The sequence below is a fragment of the Gopherus flavomarginatus genome, chromosome 1 (assembly GCF_025201925.1).
Source record: "Gopherus flavomarginatus isolate rGopFla2 chromosome 1, rGopFla2.mat.asm, whole genome shotgun sequence".
NCBI lineage: Eukaryota > Metazoa > Chordata > Testudines > Testudinidae > Gopherus > Gopherus flavomarginatus.
Window position 1 is genome coordinate 10,440,890 of NC_066617.1, and position 21,973 is coordinate 10,462,862.

General features: G+C 49.6%; 1 protein-coding gene across 3 annotated transcripts in view; it reads left to right on the forward strand.

Moving 5' to 3' along the window:
- Positions 1 to 21,973, forward strand: part of PLXNA4 (plexin A4) — a 703,772-nt gene that overhangs the window by 639,930 nt on the left and 41,869 nt on the right. For all 3 annotated transcript variants that reach the window (XR_007772140.1, XM_050936769.1, XM_050936770.1), the window contains exons 29-30: positions 5,844 to 6,013; positions 8,392 to 8,604. Coding sequence is in view for 2 of the 3 variants with exons in the window: in XM_050936769.1 (XP_050792726.1) it covers positions 5,844 to 6,013; positions 8,392 to 8,604 (383 nt within the window). In the remaining variant the exon portion in view is untranslated. The remainder of the gene's footprint in view (positions 1 to 5,843; positions 6,014 to 8,391; positions 8,605 to 21,973) is intronic.

Here is a 21,973-nt window from a genome sequence, read left to right on the forward strand (position 1 = left end):
GGGGTTGAAAGAGGAGATGGGACTCTTCACGAGCAAGACAGGAGAGACTGTTCCCAGTGTAAGGGGAAGCATGAGACAAGGTGTGAAGCCAAGGGAGGGTAAAGGGATTAGCTTGTGAAGTACGTGGGGAGAGCGCAGTAGAAAGTGAGAAGAGCTTGAATTTAGAAGCCAGTCAGTGGAGAGGGCCAGAAGGCGGAGAGACAACATGTGCAGAGCGACAGGATAGGAAGTTGGCTCTGGGAGCAATGGTTTGAGTCGGCTGGATTGGAGGAGAGGTGAGAAGGGGGAGACCAGGAAGAAGCAGGTTACAATAGTCAAGGTGGGAGGCGATGAAGGCGCGGACAGCGGGCTAGTGAGGAAAGGGTGACTTCTGGTAATATGAACGAAGGGTTTAGTGAGAGACTGGGGAGGGAGAGGGAGCAGTCAAGGGCAGCAGCAAGGCTGTGAGCCTGGACAAGGGAGGAAAGGTGGCATTACCAACAGTGGCTTCCTGCACAGGGATCCCTGTGTGTGCAGAATTATGTGGGCAGGAGCAGATTGGTTTGAGGATATACCCTGAATTGTTTGTAGAGTCGACCACATGTGATTCAAGAGGTCAAGGGGAGCCTAGGGAGCACGTCCTGGACATGTTCAAAGGACAAAGACAGCCTGGCAAAATGGGACTGTGAGTTATGCCACAAACCGATAGGGAACGTTACTCACTGTCCCACCCCTCCCTCTGGCCCACGTGGACACCAGGCTGTCTCACCAGTGGTGCTTGCGCTGGAAGGCATACCAGCCAGTTAGATGCTTCATCATGCATCGTGGTGGGGCAGCTCAGCAGTATGAGCTGAGACAAACACGCTCACCTCTCCGCAGGTTAGGTTATGTCACTCACAGAGAGCCATCTTGCCTGATGCATGGACAAAGGAGGGAGCGAAGCGCTCAGTGGAATATGCTGGCTTGATGGGGAGCAGCAGGCATCTGCCTGGGCTGACGGGCTGCGGGGAGCACATTGGTCCTTGGCAGCGAGCACTCACTCTCTCGTCCCACGCAGCCCTGCATGGCAGATTGCCTGACAGATCTATAACTTTTGTCCCATCAATGCTAAACTTCTGCACGGCCCCACCTCAATATCACGCGGTGCTGGCACCTAGTTATTGACCCGGAATTGAATTTGCTGACATCTCAAATGCTGCTGCCAGCAGGCAGGGGCTGCAAGGGGATGCTGCATTTGGGGAAACAGCCACTACAGGGTGCTCGAGTCCAGGTCAGTTCTCAGTCCTTATCTTTAAGGCGCACCGTAGCCTGGACCCAGAGTATCTAAAGAGCCTGAAGCCCTGGGATGAAAACCATAGTTGACAACTCCACTCCTGTGGTCCAGCAGAACTCTCCACCACCAGGGTCAGATTCATCTGTGCAGGAGACAGAGGTTTCTGAGGCTGGTCCCAGACTGCACAGTGAACTTCCCCAAGAACTAAGGATCATCCCAAACCTCGCCACCTTCTGCTCCCCATGCAGAGCCTGCTGCTTTGGTCTGCCTCCTCTGACCCCAATACAACGACCAGGTATGGGTATAAAACGAACCCTAGCATTCTGCTAGGCATACTGTGGAGAGGAGGAGAGAACAAAGCACGTGACCAATGTTCGTCACATTGCGTAATGCATGACCAAAAGGTCCTCAGATACTGCAGTGATGAGAGTGGAATAGGAACCTGTAGACTAGAACATGGAGGACATGCTGGCTCAGGGGATCAGCAGAGGGCCACACAGCCTTTCGCCACCTCATTGCTGGTGGGAATCTGGCTCGGGTCCACAGTGGCCAATAGTCATTAACGTCTGGTGGCTGTTTAGGGGCCTGGGCAAAAGGAGTTGGCTGCATTTAAGTCTTGTTACTAGTACAAAGATCTCTAGCAGAATCATAGACTCCCAGAACCCCAGGGTTAGAAGGAACCGCAAGGAACATCTAGTCTCACCTCTTGCCAAGATGCAGGATTTGTTGGGTCTAAGCCATCCCAGACAGATGGCTCCAGCCTCCTTTTGGAAACCTCGAGTGAAGGTTCCACAACTTCCCTGGCAGTCTGTTCCGTTGGCCGGCTGTTCTTACACTTAGGAAGCGTTTCCTGAGATTTAATCTAAATCTGCTCTGCTGGAGTTTAAACCTGTTACCTCTTGTCCTGCCCTCTGTGGCAAGAGAGAACAATTTTTCTTCATCTTTTTTTGGCAGCCTTTCAAGCATTTGAAGACGGTGATCATGTCCCTCCTTAATCTCTTCTTTTCCAAACTAAACGTACCCAGGTCCTCCAACCTTTGCTCTCGTATGACTTGCGTTCCATCCCTTCTATCATCTTCGTCACTTGCCTCTGGATCCTTTCCAGTTTCTCTACATGCTTTCTATACAGCAGTGACCAAAATTGGACACAATACTCCAGCTGAGGCCTCACCAGTGCTGAGTGAAATGGTACTATCACCTCCTGTGACTTGAATGCTATGCCTCTGTTAATGCAACCCGAGATCCAATATGCTTTTCTTGCAGCAGCATCACATTGTTGACTCATGTTGAAGTTGTGATCCGCTATAACTCCCAGATCCTTCTCAGCAGTGCTGCTGCCAAGCCAGTTATCTCCCATTCTGTATTCTCCCCTTGTTGGCAGTCTCATCAGAGAGGCCAAGGATGGGGTTCGGATTCCATCCATGGAAACTGAAAGTCTCTCCTTCCCCGGGTCAGGGCTGGGCAGTTTTCAGCACTGCTGGTTGACAGGCAGATGCCTAAAGCATGTCCATGCTTTATTAGCATTACATGGATGTGAATAACTAGCAGTGCTGACCGGGGCACTTCCCCACTAACCCAGGGGCTTTGTGCGACTGCCCCTGATTAGAGAGGTTGCCGGGCCCGCTCTTCTCTGGCCCAGGAGTCTGACCACCAGCCTGGGGATAAGGGGTATGAAGAGGGCCAGTCTTAGCACAGCTCACATGAGGGCCTGTCAGAGGGTGCGGCTCACCTGGCACATCTTCCACATCCTTCAGCGGGAACCTCTGGCACTGGCACGTCACTCTCCTCTGGGGCAGCCCCATCAGCAGTAGCGATGGTGGAAGCTGCTGTGTAGACAAGGCTCAGGAGTTTATAACCATCAAGTTATCTAATCCGATTCTGAGCAGAGTTGGACAATACAGTGGCAAGACAGCCTGAGGCCTTCCTGCGCTATAGCAGCCACCGTTGCTCCGACCGGTGGAGATGTAGTTGTGGCGAATTCATCTGCACAGCCATAGTTGTGTACACACACACACACACACACACACACACACACAGAGTCTGAGTCTGTCCACTGGACAGGGGACTCTGTCAACACATAAGTCCTGCTCTGGTGTTTCAGCTGTGTGCTCAGTCCCCTGATGGGACAGCCTTTAGTGTCTAATCCCCGGCAACTGAATAGGAAATCCTAACCAGGTTATTCTTCTGTCGATGGACACAGAGCATGCAATTGCTCTGTCTGTCTTTGAATGTGCCCTTCCTCATAGCAACTAGGGGCCATAATGGGTCCGGCAACGTAAAAAAAAAAGGGGGCACCCCCATGGGGTGAGATCCCTAGCTGATGTAAATCAACAGTCATTGGAGCAAGGCTGATTTACACCTGCTGGGGATCTGGCCACCACTGAACATCCTTGGTGTTCAGCTCAGATACTGGTGGACCACAAACAGAACTCCAGATTCTGCCTGTCCTGTCTGCCCTTTCTTGGGAGCCAGGCAGGGAGCCAGCTGGGAATTTGACACAGCGATAAGGAAAACCAGAAAGCCTATTCCCCCCCATCCTGGCACTTGGTATAAGAGAAATTTCCTCTCCCCATCTTGTGCCTCTGAGAGAGAGGGAAGAGCAATTGCTGCTAACACAGTCTGGGGGAATACTTCGTTAAATTGAGAATGGTTTTTACCCTGCTAAGTCCCTGACCTCTGAGAACTGGAATCTTTTGCCTAGAAGCCTTGGAGGGTTTCTTTGCATTCAGCTGGGCAAGTGAGAGAAGCAATTCCTCCTGGAAACTGATCCGGAGGGCAGCTCCTCTGTGTCAGATTTCCCCTCTGGGCCCTCCCCATGTTCAGACGTGCTGCAGGGTTTTGTTCTGTTTTTCAGGAGCTCTCTCTCTCTCTCTCTCTCTGTTTGTTTCTCAAAGAATAAATCAAATGGGGCATCAGCAAGGGACATCAGCCTGCTAATTTAAGCTTTGGTATGTTTGTTAGTGCTGTGTAAACTCTACCCACCCTGGCAGAACTCAGCACTCCACTTCCATCGAGGGGAATCTTGTTGTGCATCTGCCGAGACAGCAGGAACCTTTCCATTGCAGGGAATTTGTCACTTTAGGAGTTGAGTTGGTTAAGCAGTTACAGTTATTAACATGTTGTAGGTGGAGATTTCCTAGCTCTGCTGAAAGAGGAGTGCTGGGAACACAGGCTGGAGCTCGTACACAACCACCTTTGCCAGTTGCATCTCAATCCTGGCCTGCAGCTCACCTTGCCATTCCAGTCCGGTGGCAGCCCAGTCCTCCTGAGCCGCCCTGCCCTTGGATTTCCACTGCCAAGCCTGCGCCCCATCAGCGTGCACCAGCTTGGTCACTGCACCTTAGTTGTGACCTACCTGAACCTCTGTTCCACTCCCAGACCCCAACACCACTTCCCCCATTGCACCCCCAATCCTTACCCACCTTACCTCCAGCACCCACTGCACCTGCTTTCAATGCACCTCCATTGTGATCTCTGTCACTCCTCCTATCCCAGACCTGGGCACCATTCCTGGCTTCAGCCTGCACACCAGTCCTGACCTGCATTATTCTTTGCTGTTTCACTTGCGAGCAAAGATTGAATTCATAGGAAGAGTGGGGTGTGGTTTTATGGTGTTCATCACTCATGGGGAGGACCCTGGGCCATTGAAGATGCTAGGTGTGTTAAGTACATGTACCCACTCAACCTCCAGACCCCTTACGTTCAGATTGTCCCGTTAAGTGTCCCGTTCTTGCTGATCAGGCAGTGATCACGGTGGTTTCTAAGCATGGTGATCTGGGATCTCTCCTATGGGAGTGGGAGGAAACCTCATCAAGCTCTACACTAGCATATATCAAAGTCAGGTTCCGCGTATGCATTGCATGATGGATGCTCTTTCAGGCCCTACTCCCAATGCAGAGGATGGCAAAATATCGTTGGGAGCAGGATCAGTCATTTGTTGCTCAGTGCACAGGTCAGGCTTCTCTCGCATGCAAAATGCCCACCTCTCCCATCCCCATCCCCATCCCCACAACACACTGGAGCACGTTGACTTCACTGGAGTATCATCAGTGTACACCTGTGGCAGATCTGACCCCAAACCTGAAATCTCATAGTCCCTTTTGCGATATGCAATGTGCCTGATGCTGCTCACAAATCCCTTGGCATTCTGTGACCGGGGGGCCAACAAGAGGACCCCATTTAACAACACAGGAGAGCAAACCCTTCCCTTTCTCTGCTGAGTGTTCCCCACCACTGCACCTCAGCCCTCACCCAGAGAGACAAGCTCTAAGGAGAGGGAGGTAGGCAGCTTACCTTGCCTGTTCAGTCCATGGCTGCTTGCTGAGGCTGCTATCCAGGTCCAAGGCTGAGGGGGATCCCAGTGATACGTGTACCTGGCAACAGGGTTTAAAGCTTCAGCTTATTTCCCACTGCACAGCTGTCAGATGGCACCAGCTCTCAGTCACTACTTCCAGGGCTGAATCTGGGAACTCCAGGGAGCAGTCTAGTAGCACTCCTCTGAGCCAACCTGGCAACCCAAATTCCCCAGGGAGGACATCAGAGCCCCAGGGCAGTGTCTCACTCTCTTCCTCCTCCTCCCCTGACCCCGCAGGGCACTTTGCAGAAGTTTGTCGACGACCTCTTTGAGACGATCTTCAGCACGGCGCACCGCGGCAGTGCCCTGCCCCTGGCCATCAAGTACATGTTTGATTTCCTGGACGAGCAGGCAGATAAGCACAACATCCACGACCCCCACGTGCGGCACACCTGGAAGAGCAACTGGTCAGTGTGATCCCTCCGACGTGGCCCTGCTCCGGGTCCCAGGTGGAGGGGAAAGGGTTTGGGGTTCTGATGCCTGGGGAGGATGGGCTTGTGGGTAAGGAACTGGCATGGGCTGCAGGACACCTGGATTCATCTCCCGGCTCTGCCGCAGACTCCCGGTGTCATCTGGGGAAAATTACTTGCGGTGTATCTCTACTGCATTCGGGGCTGGGGGTGTGATTGTAGCCCCAGGAGACATACCTGAGCTGGTGTGGGCTGTACAGCCGCCCAGGACCCTGGGTAATTACTCATGCACCTAGCTCGTGTCGCCGCAGCTTCATTGCTCTGGTACCTGACTGAGCTAGATGAAAGCTAGCGCAGATATATCTACTCAAGTTGAGATCACACCCTGTGATGACAGGATAGACATACCCTTAGTCTCTGTGTCTCCCTCTGTGAAAGGGGTCACGGTAGGTCCCAGGGATGCTGTGGGGATAGAGCCATTAAGGGCTGTGAGGTGCACAAATGGTGACAGAGCCATACGAGCACCAAGTGAGGACAGAGCTAGGTAGAGCCTGACTCTGCTCCAACCACTAGACAACGCTTCGCTCCCCACACTTGTTGCATGTACTGGAATAGAGACAGGGGACTGAGATCTCGAGAGAGAATGTTCCCTGCTGCTTTTATCCTTTGAATCTCACTGTTGGAAAGAGTCCCCTGGGGAATCTTTCCCTCCTTTCTTCTGTGTAAATACGAGGGACTATAAAAGGCACAGCAGAGGAGAACCACAGGACTCCCAGCTGATGAGTTTTCTCCTTTTACCAGCCATGCTGACTGGCAGGTCGGCACAGTGCCATGAAATAAAAAAAGAAACCCCATGCATCGAAGAGGCTTTCAGCTAATGAAATATTAGCATATTATTAACATTATCTGTGGTGCCAATCTACGGCTGATTGCAGCCACTCAGACTAAATGAGCAGGAGGTTTATTTAACGGGGGTAGGGTGGAGGAAGAAATGATCTCTTCTCAATCAGATTAAATTAACTCCAAGTCACTTCACAGGCCTCATCATTCCCAGCCAGCATTCCCTGCTACCAGTGGCTGGCTGGAGCTTAGCATCAGAGATATTAGAGATGCAAAAGACCTGTTCCAGGCCATCTTCCCCAGCTCCTCCTCCTCCTGCCTGCTGCTGTTGCAGGTGCTAGCACAGGCCCCTATTCTCCTAGTGCTTCCTCAGTTCGAATTTCAAATATCTCCAGCAACTGGGCTTCGGGTGCTTCCCTTGGGGAGACTGTTTCACTGGAGCCTAATGTGATTGTCTGTTGAGATGCTTTTTTCTGATGTTCAGCCCACAAGTTTCCTTGCTCCAGAGGTGTCCGTGGGGAAGGTCAGGTGGTGATGTAGCCAAGAGGGACGTATTACACTGCCTGCTGGTATCTGGAGGGTGTAGACACCAGTGGTAGAGGTGAATTGTTTAGGATGATATTGTGGACACAGGACAACTAGAAGCAATGGGATGAAATTAAGGAAAGGAAAATGTAGGTTGGCTTTTAGGAAAAACCCACTGTTGTGAAGATCTGTTAGTGTGGAATAATCTCCCTCTAGGAAGTGATAGAAGCCGCAGCCCTGGAGACATTTGAAATTGGACTTACTAAAACCCTGGAGATGGAGATCCAGTGGGTGGGCTCTGATAGTAAGGATTCATCTCCCAACTCCTAGTTATAAACACAGAGCTGTGCAATGCCCAGCCTGCTGGAACTACAGGATGTCACAGGGTAGTTACATGCCATTACTGTATCAACTGGTGCACAGAGTTATAGCTGTGAAGCTAAATCCCAACTCCCCAGTATTCTATGTCCATGTCCACCCCAGGTATTGCTGAGACCGAAAAGCTAGACTGCTTCCCACTTACAAGCATTAATAATACTAAGGCTTTGCACATATATGACCTCTTCTGGCCACAGAGGGTGGAGTGATTAGCAGTCAGGTCTCATCCCAACACCCTTGCGAGGCCGGTAAGTATTATCCCCATTTTACAGAGATTAATAGGAACCACAGAGAGGGTAAGGGGCCAATTCTGCCAGCACAACTAGTTCCATTGATGTCAGTGGGGCTCCTTGCAGAGTAAGATGCTCCTCAAGGTGAATAAAGTGTCTGAATCTGGCCCTCTGTGAATGATCTAAAGATGCCCTGGACCAAAGCCAACTCTGGAGTCAACTCCCTTGACTTGAGTAGAGTCCCATCAGGGATGAGTTTGAGCCATTGCGTACCAGTGTGCAGCCAGAAATCCTGCCTCCCAGTCACATGCTCCAATCCTGTTACTGTAGTGTAGCGAGATCGCCTGTGAAACAACACCCCGACTGACCCATCCTCTTCCACCTCTTCCTTCCTCCCTGCAGTTTGCCACTACGGTTCTGGGTCAACATGATCAAAAACCCCCAGTTCGTATTTGACATCCACAAGAACAGCATCACAGATGCCTGCCTCTCGGTGGTGGCTCAGACCTTCATGGACTCCTGTTCAACCTCGGAGCACCGTCTGGGCAAAGACTCCCCTTCTAACAAGCTTCTGTATGCCAAGGACATCCCCAGCTACAAGAATTGGGTGGAAAGGTGAGTCCTACACGGAGGAGACGGGTTGGCATGAGCCAGAGCTGGACAACGTGGGCCTGCTCTGTGGCAGGGGCTGCAGCCTGGCGTCCCATGTGCTGCCGCCGGTAACGGAGCTGCACTAGAAGGCTGCAGCGCTTGGCTATTGAATTTGGTTTAAGACCTCAGGGAAAGAACCATCTGGGCCATTTAGTTCGATATGCCTCACGCCAAAGATGGACAGGTCAGTGAGAGAAATATGCTGAGGTTGTTTTCGGATGTCATTTCTCTGGCAAAGATTCTGGTGTGTGGAGACTGAGGGAGATGGATAGTGTGAGTGACTGGGGTTGAGGCCGGCCACCCAGTCTGGGAAGGATGGCTCCGTGTTCTAAGCACTGGGTTTGGAATCTCTACAAACCGTAGAGCCACCAGTGCAAATCCTGGCTGAGCTGCCTTGTTTCCCTTCTGAGGCTAATAGACTTCCATGCAGGTGACCATGTGTTGGGTCCTTTGGATGAAACTCTGAAGAACAAAGGGACTGGCTTCTTTGGAATTAAAGATCTCCAGGCATTCTCTGACAGAGCAGGGGTTTGCCCAAATACCCTAACCATAAACTCCCCCAGCTGCATACTCACTGCTGTGCAGTGGACTGTGCACTCTCCCAGTTCCTATCTGCACAGTTCAGTCAGCGCTTTGTGCCCAGTTAATGTAAGATCTTTCTTTTCATCTTAATAATAGAGAGGTAGATCTTGTGGGACCAGCTCTGGCAGAGCTCCTATGGATTTCAGCAGGAGTTTTCTTGAGGAAGCTTTGTAGAATTTAATGCATAGTTTGTTTTCCAATATCCCCATGTTTGCTAGGCAGCACTGACAGTTTTTGGAAATGCATAGCTGGAAAATGCTTGCTGTACACTTAACATGGAGCCAAGGTTAACATCAGAGAGTTCATATAAAACTGTGCACCGTTTTAAACAATTATTCAGCTGGCTGGATAGATAGATACTGTCTACAGTTGATCACACACCACACTGGTTTATATGAATTCTTTGTTATTGTAGGTATACCTGTGTATATCACAGTATATTTCTTTTAACGGAGGGGTTAGTCATTCTGATATGGCAGCGAAAGGAGACCATAGCTGGTTAAAGGTTTCTATGCTGTAGTCAGAGTTAAATGAAATCCTTTCTAATGCAGCTACTGTCGGTTACTGATTTGTCCAGACAATTATTTTTAGCAGCAGTTTAGACACTTCCATTTTTTACGAATGTAGTTTCTTAGCAACCAATCGGGCACTTAGGAACTACCTTGCTTAATTATGACCTATTTCTTATACTGTGCCCAAGTTTGCTCATATGTAAAGAGCTTGGGAACAGGCTGTATCTGGACACTGGGAATGAGCTATAGAGATATTTATTTGTGGATTGTGCATTCAGGTCATTCACGACCCAAAGATGTTATGATCTGATAGCTCTTTGGTGGTTTGTGTGAAACGGGACGTTGGTTTCAATGGACAGATACCTAGCTCACACCCTCCACTGCAACTTGTATGGTCATTCTCATTAGCAGTCAGCTGATAGGTCCAAGGACTGAAAGGGTCATGGTGACCAAAGTCCTTTCCCATCCCTAGAGGTGTCTGTTCTTCAGGTTGTGGGGTGAGGACACTTTGGTGGGAAGGGAGTATGGAGAGCTTGTCCCAGTGCTGTGCCTCTTCTCTGGATAAATAGATAGCTTCAGTCTCCAGGGCTTTTACCAGCACTGTATTCATTAAAACTGGATCATGTGGAAGGATAATCCCCAGCAGTAGGTGTTACTCTTTTCTGGAAGCTTTCCCAGAACAACTGGATGAGTTTGCATTCATAAATCAGGTGCATCAAAGCTCCCACTGCTAGTTAATATTGCCAGCTTTTATCTGAGAAGCCGGGAGCTGCTGGAGTGATTTTTAATGGTGTACAAAAACTTTGCAAGGTTCCTTGCTGCTGTATGAGCTGAAGCCCAAAGCAGGTTGTGAGTCTGTGAATATCAACGTCGGTTTGGCCACTCTTGTCTTTTCTGAAATGCAAGTGCATGGCTCTGAGATGCACAGTGCACCTGGAATGAGGATGGTTGTTGCTTCCATTTCAGAGAAACCAGCAAGCGGTGCCTAGATCGTAGGGTGATAGGTGTGTTAAAGATGGAAGATAGGACTGATTTGCACCCAACTCCTAATGAATTCCTTGCTACTTTATCACAGCCAAGAAGGGTGTGAGTTATTCCAGTTAATGCAGTAGTTATCATCAGCTGACAGGATCGTCACTCAAGACAGTTAGGTTTTAAAGACAGGATAGGAGTCAATGCCAAGATAACTGGAGTCACAGCCAGAGAGTTTCTGAGTTGCTAAGGAGTTTGCAAGAAGGAACCTGAAATCAGATGATTGTCCTGTGTAGGAACATTAGAGCTAACAGTGATTGTGCACGGGTGCTTGGTGACAATATCTATCTGGAGGAACTCTGGAGCAAAAGCAAGGTATCTGTCCTAGTATGCATCTATCTAAAATTAATGCTAACTTAGCTAGCCCATCCCAGACACTCCCGTGCTCCAAGCCAGCTACTTGTAGCTGCTGGTTTCTCTGCTTGGAGTATGTACAGGTGCTCAAAAGACATCACAGCAGGGTCAGCTGCCATGGTTACTCCTGGGGGAATTGTGCGTCAAAAATTACAAACTCCACGCCAAAAAAATTAAACATTCTGCATATTTTTATTTGTCAAAACAACGCAATATAATCCACTAGTTTCAATTATTGTAGTAATTTATTTTGAAATACCCGTCAGCAAGTATGTCTGTAACAATACAGACAGCAAAAAAGGTTCAGGAAATGTTTTTTGACAAATAGATTCCTTACTAGGCATATTAATACAGAACTCTGAGTGATAATTCATTTAAACTACAATACAGAACCATATTTCCCACACCCCTCAGAAGCAGTGCAATGGCTTATGGGAGTCAGGGATAACGGAGGAGCTGAGGAAGAGGGAAGTAATTGCTGGAAAGGAGCCTGGGAGTGAATTTGGAGGATTGTTGGGTATGGGTGGGAAAAGTATGGAACAGGATTTTTGGGATGACGGGGAGGGATTGTTAGGGAGCTTCCTCCATGCAGCTCCTGGCTGACACCCAGCCTTTCCCATTCAGTCAGGCACATCTGCCTGTGTCCCTCCATCCCCACTCAGACACCCACTCCCCCCATCCCCATGTGGCCCTGCACCCCCTCAGCCAGTCCCCTCACTCCTGTCCCCATCTGTCCTTGCACTTCCTGTCCCCATGTGTCCCTCCACCCCCACTCAGACACCCCCTCCCCCTGTCCCCAGGTATCGCAGCATCCCCTCAGCCAGTCCCCTCTCCTGATCCCCATGTGTCCATGCACCCCCCAACCCCATGTATCTCTGTGCTCCCACTCAGCCACCCCCCTTCCCCTTGTGGCCCAGCACCCCCTTCTCCATCCCCATGTGGCCCTGCACCCCATCCCCCTGTGACCCTGTGCCTCTACTCCCATTCAGAGAAGGGGAATGTGTTCTGGCTGGGACCGGCTCATTAGCATTCACTAGCGCTGGAAATATGACAAAGGGCTGCGGCTGACCTTTCGTTTCTCTCCACGCTGCCAAATTTATGATAACACTTGTTTGAACTTCATTAACACGGCTTAATTGCATTCGTCACAATCAATAAATCGTTGCCGTACAGAAGCCTGTGGCATGAAGTCACGAATGCAGGGACCCAAAAGGGGGCAGTGGGACAAGAGACCAAAAGCCACTGTACATTTCCAGCTTATGCCCAGGCATCGCATTAAGCATTTAAGATACAGGCAGTGGCGCAAAGAAAAGATCAGGTGCTTCCCTCTCACCCTGATGCTCCTCCGCAGGCTCTTACTGTGCAGAAGCAGTAACTACTCTGAGTACATGGTGAAGTGAAAATTATGAGCTTTATTTTAGACACACTCTTACCCCTTCCAAATTCTGCCATCAAAGAAATTTAAGTCTCAATCTTGGCAGATTGAGTCTGGGGCCAGGAGACAATTTTTCTGTGATGTTTGAAGTGAACTGGACAAGGGGTTCCTGAATTATGATACCCTAAAATCCAGGTGTTCAACAGAGTTTGAAAAGTTGGCTAACCTCTTCTGGCCATTTTACAGCCAGAAAAGAGAGCTTGTTATGAAATGGACTGACCTAGTGCAACAAAAACTTATTCGTGGAGTAAACTCTAACTATAAAAAAATATTGAGACTTTAAATAGTAACATCAGGGTGGTTCACCAACTCCGAGGAGTTCAGAAGAGAGATCAAAGGACTGCTGGAAATTTCAGCTTCCACTTTAAACAACAGTGAGTTTCTAGCCCTTGCCCTGGCACAGAGGGAGCTCAAAATGTAACTGATCGCTAGGGAGGGGTCTTGTCAATAGAAATAATAATAATAGCTAGTTCTTGTCACCTGTAGAGCTCAAAGGAGGTCAGTATTATTAGTGCCATTGTTACAGATGGGAAAACTGAGGCATGAAGTGACTTGCCAAAGATCAACAAGCAGGCCAGTGGCAGAACAGGTACTAGAACCTATTTCTCCTAAGTTCCAGGCCAGTGCTATACCCACTAGGCTATGCTGTCTCCAGCAGAAGGCAGGAGTTATTCAGATGAGCTGAGATCCACTTTAAGGAAGTGATGCTCACCAGTTAGAAACTTGTAATCTTTTCATCGCAGATCACAACATGAGAACAGAGAGTGGGAGCCACTTAAAATTAAATCATCGATTCATCTATTCAGCGGCAGGCTGGAAGGGGGTGCATCCCTGTGCTGCCTGTCCTGTCCTTCCTAGCCCCACTTCTTCCCTTTTGCAGATGTCCTCAAATGCTCATTGGCTCTGGACTGTAGGATGCCTTCAGGAAGTGTGTGTGGGCTGGGCTGGACTGGGCAGAGCAGGGAGCTGACAGAGGTGCTGGGGGAGCAGTGGAGATGGGAGCATGGTCAGGCAGCTGAGATGGGACAGTGAAAGGGGAGACAGACTGTATTTGCAAGTGTACAATATATGGCCCTCAAAGGGTCTTTAATGAGCAGATGTTAGTTCCTTTCTCCTGCCTTGCAGAGATTGGGGCATTCACTATAGGATTAGCTGTCTTTACAGCAAGGCTGGCTGAAGACTTACTAGCCTTTGGCACAACAGCCCCTCCAGTTCCCCTCAGAGAGGGTAAGGAGCAGAAAAAGCCATAAAATCAAGGCACAAGAGGCTGCCTGCAAAGGTAGAACACTAGTTACAAGCCATTAATAGCAGATCTCTTGATCTGAAGAATGGATGAGTTGAGCTTCATTTGGAGTCAGGGCCATCTGTTCAACTATAAGACTAAATATTTCATACCCCAATTAGATGCTGAGATTCCTGCCTTGAACCTAGGCTCTCTCTGCAATCAGACCAATTTGGTGTAACAGAGGCTTGTGGGGCTACCCGGCTGAGAGAGCTAATACATAAACTTAAGCAGCTGTGATGCCTACCAGCCAACCAAAACTACCCCTTTGTCCATCTGCATATGATTCAACAGATGAAACAACTTCATGGGCTTGAATTGCTCCAATTTGCTGCTAGTTCATTACCAAGCTTTTCTCCAGATCGTCTCTGATCTACTAGTGCCAGGTCTGTCAGATACTGAACTCCCATTTGCTTCGCAGTGTGCAGGGTTCGGAATGCAATTGCATAACCCTAATTATGTTATTTCTGTAATTGCGTTTGCTGTCTGCAGCACATGGATTCGTTACAGGCTGCTCAGATGCTAAAATGATTATTAATGAGCACGATCCCAAACCAGCAACGACGACAATAAAAAAATCCTGACCTAGGCGATTAGCTCCACTAGCCAAGCCCAGGGCTCCCTCGAAGAGATCAGTGCTAAGGGCCGCACCAGAGTTGGTCTCTTCTCCCTTGATGAGTTAATGAGTGACTGGGTGCAAACAGTGACAGCATGGCCAGGGCACTGCTGTAATTCTGCAGCCTCATAAAACAAGTCCCATAAAACAGAGTTTATGATGCCCCGTGCACAGTGCAATGCCACAGGCATAAGCAAAGGGGCCAGGTTTATTCACCTGACTGATTTCTGCTCGTTTTCTTTCAAGAGATAATTAATTGTAAAGCTCTTTCTCCTAAGGGGACAGGGAGCATTCAAAAGGGAGGAGAGTAATTTCTTTCACTTTGCTAAGAATGCATGAGATGCACACCGGCAGGTCTGATACACTCCACCCAGCACGGATCAGAAGTGCACAGTCATACGAGCCAGCCCTGCTTTTGTTCAAGCCGTACTGGGGCTAGCTACAACGGTGGGAAATTTCTGAGCTGTACCACAAAGTCAGCTTTTCCTCCAGTTTTACCTGGCCCTTGCTTGGCTGCATAAGGGCTAAGTGAAAACTGAGTAAAGACTCAGTAAGGGCTTGGCCATTTCTCCTACCAGGATTCTCTACTACATGAATTTCTGATGGGCTTAGATACTACATCGATGGGTTCCTAAGGGTATGTCTTCACTACCGGCCAGATTGGTGGACAGCAATGAATCCAGCAGAGATTGATTTATTGTGTCTAGTCTAGACTCAGTAAATTGATCCCTGAGTGCTCTGTCCTCGACTCCTGTACTCCCGCGCAGCGAGAGGCGCAAGCAGAGTTGATGAGGGAGCGGCAGCAGTCAACTCACCGCAATAGGTCGATCTAAGTACGTCGACGTCAGCGACGTTATTCACGTAGCTGAAGTTGAGTAACTTAGATCAATTCCCCGCCCCCTAGTGTAGACCAGGGCTAAGAAACATATATGTGCTAAGAACTCACCTAACTATGGTGGGACTGTGATGGGAGAAAGTAAAACTGGTGGGTTCTGTAACGGCCAACCTAGTTTGGTTGTAGGGTACATGGTTTAAAAGCCTCTCCAATAACTGAGAAAACCGTTAGGACCCAGTTGCTGCACTACCATGGTGATGAGCATGGGTAGATAAGCCAGAGTGTATGCACGGGTGGACAGAGGAGAATCTGAGCCATAAGGTGGGAGAGGGTCCATGGACCCACCAAGGTTGGACCCATGAAGGTGGAAGGCATGACCAGAGAGTGCTGGAGGTAGCTATGAGGGATGGGGAACAGGAGGTGGAGTTCGCAGGGCAGGCAGCCAGGAGCACTTGGATTGGTCCACTGGGGATGCTTTGTTCAACTGGATTCACACACCCATGTCTAGTTTTATCCATCAAGGACTGCGTCTCCAAATGCCTAAAGCAGGGAAGGGTTCTGCATCCTCTCCCCTCCAGCCTGTCACACGTTCCTGTGGAAGCTAATTGTTCTGCACAGCATTCGGGGGGGCGGAGGGGCAGTGTTAACTGAGGTGCATGGGCCAAGGAATGACCCAGTGGGTCATACAGGTTGGAGGCAGTAAAGTAAACTCATTACTAGTAAATGTCAATTTCATCTGACATATCGAAAGCGATGAAGAAGAATATCCACTGAGAACAATTGGCACGCACAGCCTCCCCCACTCCACCAGCACCATGGCCCTGCAGGGCACCCTCTGCAGCCCCACTGTCATGGCCCCACTCATTTACTGGCCGAGCGTGCAGGGGCCATCCCCAGGCAGGAGCTGTTGAGCAGTGGGATGGCCTCCCCCTCAGCTGGGGTGTCTCTGCTCTGCCACTGCCCATACTTCATGCATGCAGGGATCCAGTGTCACCAGCCTGCAGCAGCAGCCCTGCTCTCATGGCTCACTCATTGCCCACTCACTCACCAGCCGGAGCATAGGGGTCATTGCCAGGCAGAAGCCATTCAGCAGTGGGGTGGCCTCCCCCTCAGCCAGGAGCTCATTCCCCTACTCACAGCCCTGGCCAGGGGTCTCAGCTTTGCTGTGCCAGGCCCACAGCCTCCCTTCCCGCCACCTCCCGGTGTGTGGATGTCTTGGGCCCTGCTGTCAGCATTACCCTAACTCCAACCTGAATTTCCTACAACTGTGAAAATTAAAATAGAATCATAGACTATTAGGGTTGGAAGAGACCTCAGGAGGCCATCTAGTCCGACTGCCTGGTCAGAGCAGGACCAACACCAAGTAAATCATTCCAGCCAGGGCTTTGTCACGCCCAACCTTAAAAACCTCTAAGGATGGAGATTCCACCACCTCCCCAGGGAACCCATTCCAGTGCTTCACTACCCTCCTAGTGAAATAGTTTTTCCTAATAAAAAACTAGGTTGGATAAACCTAGCACCCTCCCCCCACTGCAACTTGAGACCATTGTGCCTTGTTCTGTCATCTGCCACCACTGAGAACAGCCATGCTCCATCCTCTTTGGAACCCCCCTTCAACTAGTTGAAGGCTGCTATCAAATCCCCCCTCACTCTTCTCTTCTGCAGACTGAATAAGCCAAGTTCCATCAGCCTCTCCTCCTAAGTCATGTGCCCCAGTCTCCTAATCATTTTTGTTGCCCTCCACTGGGCTGTCTCCAAGTCTCTTCCCCTCCAAGTGCTTCAAAATGGATTCCTTGAGGACCTGCTCCATAATTTTCCCGGGGACTGAGGTGAAGCTGACTGGTCTGTAGTTCCCCAGATTCTCCTTCTTCCCATTTTAAAAGTTGGGCACTATATTTCCCTTTTTCCAGTTGTCTGAGACCTCCCCCGATCACCACACATTTTCAAAGATAATGGCCAAGGCTCTGCAATCACATCAGCCAACTCCCTCAGCATCCTCGGATGCATTAGATCTGGACCCATGGACTTGTGCATGTCCAGCTTTTCTAAATAGTCCTTAACCATTTCTTTCACCACTGAGGGCTGGTCACCTCCTCCCCATACAGTGCTGCCCAGTGCAGCAGTCTAGGAGCTGACCTTATCTTTGAAGAGCGAGGCAAAAAAAGCATTGAGTACTTCAGATTTTTGCACACGATCTGTCACTAGGTTGCCTCCCCTATTCAGTAAGGGTCCCACACTTTCCCTGACCTTCTTGTTGCTAACATATCTGTAGAAACCCTTCTTGTTACCCTTCACATCCCTTGCTAGCTGCAATTCCAATTGTGCTTTGGCCTTCCTGCATGCTCAAGCAATATTTTTATACTCCTCCCTAGTCATCTATCCAAGTTTCCACTTTTTGTAAGCTTCCTTTTTGTGTTTAAGCTCACTGAAGATTTCTCTGTTAAGCCAAGCTGGTCGCCTGTCATATTTGCTATTCTTTCTGCACATCGGGATAGTTTGTTCCTGCGCCCTCAATAAGGATTCTTTAAAATACAGCCAGCTCTCCTGAACTCCTTTCCCCCTCATGTTATTCTCCCAGGGGATCCTGCCCATCAGTTCCCTGAGGGAGTCAAAGTCTGCTTTTCTGAAGTCCAGGGTCCATATTCTACTGCCTTCCTTTCTTCCTTTTGTCAGGATCCTGAACTCAACCATAGTTACAAATAGAAAAAAACCCACAGAAGTAGAAATCAGTATCAATCGTCCCAATTACAAACAAACAGCCCATCCAGTTCTGCCAAGCCGAGTCCTGTCTGAGCTTCGGAGGTGGACAACTCCCTCCCCAGGGACAGTAGCACTGAGCAGAGATTTCTGCACAGGAGTGTTGCTGGATGCGGGAGAAGTGGGCAAGGTGATTTATCACTGATTAATCCCAGAGAATGACTGGTACTAAAGGAGAGTTTGGGAAGTGACCAGGCAACCCCCCATGAGCTGAACTCGTTCCGTTGTGCAGCACAGTCACCCCCACCTACATGGGTCGCTAACCACCAGAGAGAAGAAGGAAAGACACACAAAATGGGCAGCACTGGAGCTGTAGGAGATGCCATCTTCCGCCTCCCAATCTCTCTGCTGTCCCCGCCTTTCTGCAAGGATGATTGATCTGGAATAACAGAGGAGACTTGAGCTGCAGAGCTCCCACTCCTAGCAGGCTGCTGGAGCTGGCTTGCTGTAAATTGAACTGTCATGGCATCACAGGCACTTGAGCTTGGTATCTGGAGTGCCACTCAAGTGCCACCTCGGTTGAGCTGTCACCCAGCTGTACAGAGCACCTGGGTTATGATGTGGAAGAGAGACAGAACTGAAGGAGAAGGCAGCAGTACAGAAAGGGGTGTAACACAAGTACTGGAGCAGGTACACGTCCTTGTAACACTAAACAGTTGTTGGCTTCCAAGCACTTCACGAGAACTGCAGAGAGGCTACTCTGTGTACAGTGCAGGAAGACGAAGTCTGGCTGAGGGGGATTCACATGGTGAGATAGGCAGCCTGGCATCCTCCCTGCTAGAAGCTCCTCTCCACTAGCTCCCTACTGAAAATCTAGGATGGGGGTAGGCAACCTATGGCACAGGTGCTGAAGGCAGCACGCAAGCTGATTTTCAGTGGCGCTCACACTGCCTGGGTCCTGGCCACTGGTCCGGAGGGCTCTTCTTTTTATTTAATTTTAAATGAAGCTTCTTAAACATTTTAAAAACCTAATTTACTTTACATACCACAATAGTTTAGTTATATATTATAGACTTCTAGAAAGAGACCAAAAAATGTTAAAATGTATGACTGGCACACGAAACCTTAAATTAGAGTCAGGGCCGAAGCCACGGGACCAGCGGACCCTCTGCAGGCATGCTGCCGAAGGCAACCTGCCTGCCGCCCTCGCGGCGACTGTCAGAGCGCCCCCCGTGGCTTGCCGCCCCAAGCACGCGCTTGGTGTGCTGGGGCCTGGAGCCACCCCTGATTAGAGTGAATGAATGAAGACTCGCCACACCACTTCTGAAAGGATGCAGACCCCTGATCTAGGATATCACTACAAGCTCCAGGCAGGGAAGCAGGGGCTAAAAATTGGTGTGATTAGAGCTGGCCAGGAAACTGTTTTCTTGTCCCTCAAATATTCTTGAGAGTTTAACATTTTTATCCTGTCTTGAATTGGGACCAAACTTCAAAGTCTTGAAAATGTTCACACTCTGAAACACCAGAAAAAACATTCATTTGGGTCAATCGAAATGTCTCATTTTGAGAATTAAAAAAGTTTGTTTTGATTTCAATCTTTTCTAACTCTTTTTTAGTCTACTTAGCTGACGTTTCTAAACAAAAAGCTTTGAATCCAAAAACTGGAATTTTTCATTGAGAAAGTGTCAACATGACGCATTTTGACAATTTTGAAATGTTTTTTTTTTCAACCTTTTTTTGAGTTGGGCGATTCATTGAAACCAACCAGGATTCAAAACTTTTCAGTTTTGACAAATCAACGTTTTTCACCCAAAGCACTAGGCTCCTCGGCGATGTATTTCTTCTCAGCAATATATTTCTCCTCTTCGTGGGTATTTCTTACAGGAACCTTTCACCTTATTTAAAGCGTGGACAGACAAGTGCTTCGACAACAAATTCCCAACCAGCTCCAATTGCGTTTGGCTGGGTGCGCAGTGGCCTGTTGCTGGTTCTCAGTCCGGTTTGTAGTTGGTCCAGTGTCCACCCCTCAAAATGCACCACCATCAATTTAAACAACAGGCTACCTTCTTGGCAGTCTCAGCGGGGAAGCCAAGGAATGGACTTTAGAGCCTGAACTGGAGCCCCCTCCAGGTTAGATTTGAGGCACATTCACAGGGAGCAGGATAGGGTTAGCTTGCACCTAGGCCGCCTCAGCAGAGCCCGTTCTGCGCACAGAGGGCATCAGTCTCTAGAGCTCTCAACCCAGCACCTGGGAGAGGGTTAAAATTTACTGGAAAAATGGTAGGGGGACAAAGTGCAGGGATGTGTGAGGTCCTGCAGTGGCTGCTCATGGCCACCCACCATCTTGGATCCACTCAATGTGAGGGGCAAATGATAAGCAGCTTTGTGTGGAAGGACTCTTCTAAGATTGCTTGGTGGGGGGGAGACATTGTCTGGGGGGGCTGCCCCTCTGGAGCAAAGACTGCCTGTGGGAGACACCGCCTCCACCTGGGGAGACTCACCTGTGGGCAGCATTGTTACTGCCCCGTGCCTGGGAAGAGAGAAGGGCCCATCTATGCCAACAACCTTTTAGTGGCATTTGCTGGGGGTCGCTGCCTGCAGGAGGAGCAGTTGATGCTCGTGGCGTACTGGAGGTATTGCCTAGGGCCATGTGAAAATACCATGAGGCCAGGCTGGGAGAGCCCCTCACATGGAGGTGCTGAAGGCCAGGGGAGTCCTGGGTTCTCAATCTGTGACCACAGATGCAATCCCTGCACTGAGGGGACATGCAGGAAGTGCACCGTCAGTTCATCCCAGTCATGCCACAACCCAGTTCTCCTGCCACTCCGGCTTGCAGAGCAGCACAGCCTGTTGGGTACACCTGTCCCTTGGCCTGCACCTCGCTGAGGCACCCCTCCCCAGTGGACACTGTGGCTCCACACTAGTTCCTATTGAGGCAAGTGGTGAAATACCACAATCTGACCATTAATATTTGTGTAGCACTTTCCATCTTCAAGGCCCTGCTGAACATTAACCAGCGAATTCTCACAACTCCCCAGTGAGATGGATACAGCATTGCTGTCCCCATTTTACTAAAGGGCAAACTGAGGCCAGGTGATTTGCCCACAGTTAGATAGCATGAGAGCTGGGATCAGAACCCAGGAATACCTGCCTCAGAGCCCTGCCACTCTGAAATGAAGCTTCACACTGAAAGTCTGGGACTTGTTCCACTGTGCAATAGCTGCCGCTAGCCAGTGAGGGTGTTTCCCAGCTCCCACAAGCAAGGGATCCACGCTGCTGGTAGAGCACTGGGGGAGAGCCTGGGCTGAGTGTGCGGTTTGGGTTTGCCAGCCACATTTCTCCAGCCAGCCGACCATTCTGATGACACTATTAACTGGAGGGCAAGGGAAGCTTCAGACTGGTTCTCAAGCCGGGCCTGTTTACATAGTGTGCTGCGGCTTCTCACCAAATCATGAGATGTAATCCCTGTGCTCTCTCATTTCGCCCAGTGGGAGGGTGCCCATGGAATATTTATAAAGAGCAGGGCTTCTCTCCACTGGCAACTCTTCGGTTCCAGAAACCAATGCACTCACATTGCACCATGGGCTCTGATCCCCCACCTCTTTTCCCCACAAGCTGCGCTGGCTGCACTTAGTCATGGAGTCCTCCATGTGCCAAAATACATGTTCATTTCTCAGCCAGCTGGGCACTTTAACTGAAAGCTTTAACTCAGAGAAACATGATATTTTGTTCTAACAGAACCATTACTGAAGTTACCCAGCCCCCAAAGCCCCCTGCTTGAGAGCAACGCAGGAGCACTGAGCAGGAGCAGCAGAGACCCGGTAGCAATGAATCATAGGACTGGAAGAGACATCGAGAGGTCGTCTAGTCCAGTTTCTGCTCTCAAGACAGTATTAAGTGTTATCTAGGCCATTTCTGACAAATGTTTGTCTAACCTGCTCTTAAAAATCTCCAATGACGGAGATTCCACAACCTCCCTAGGCAATTT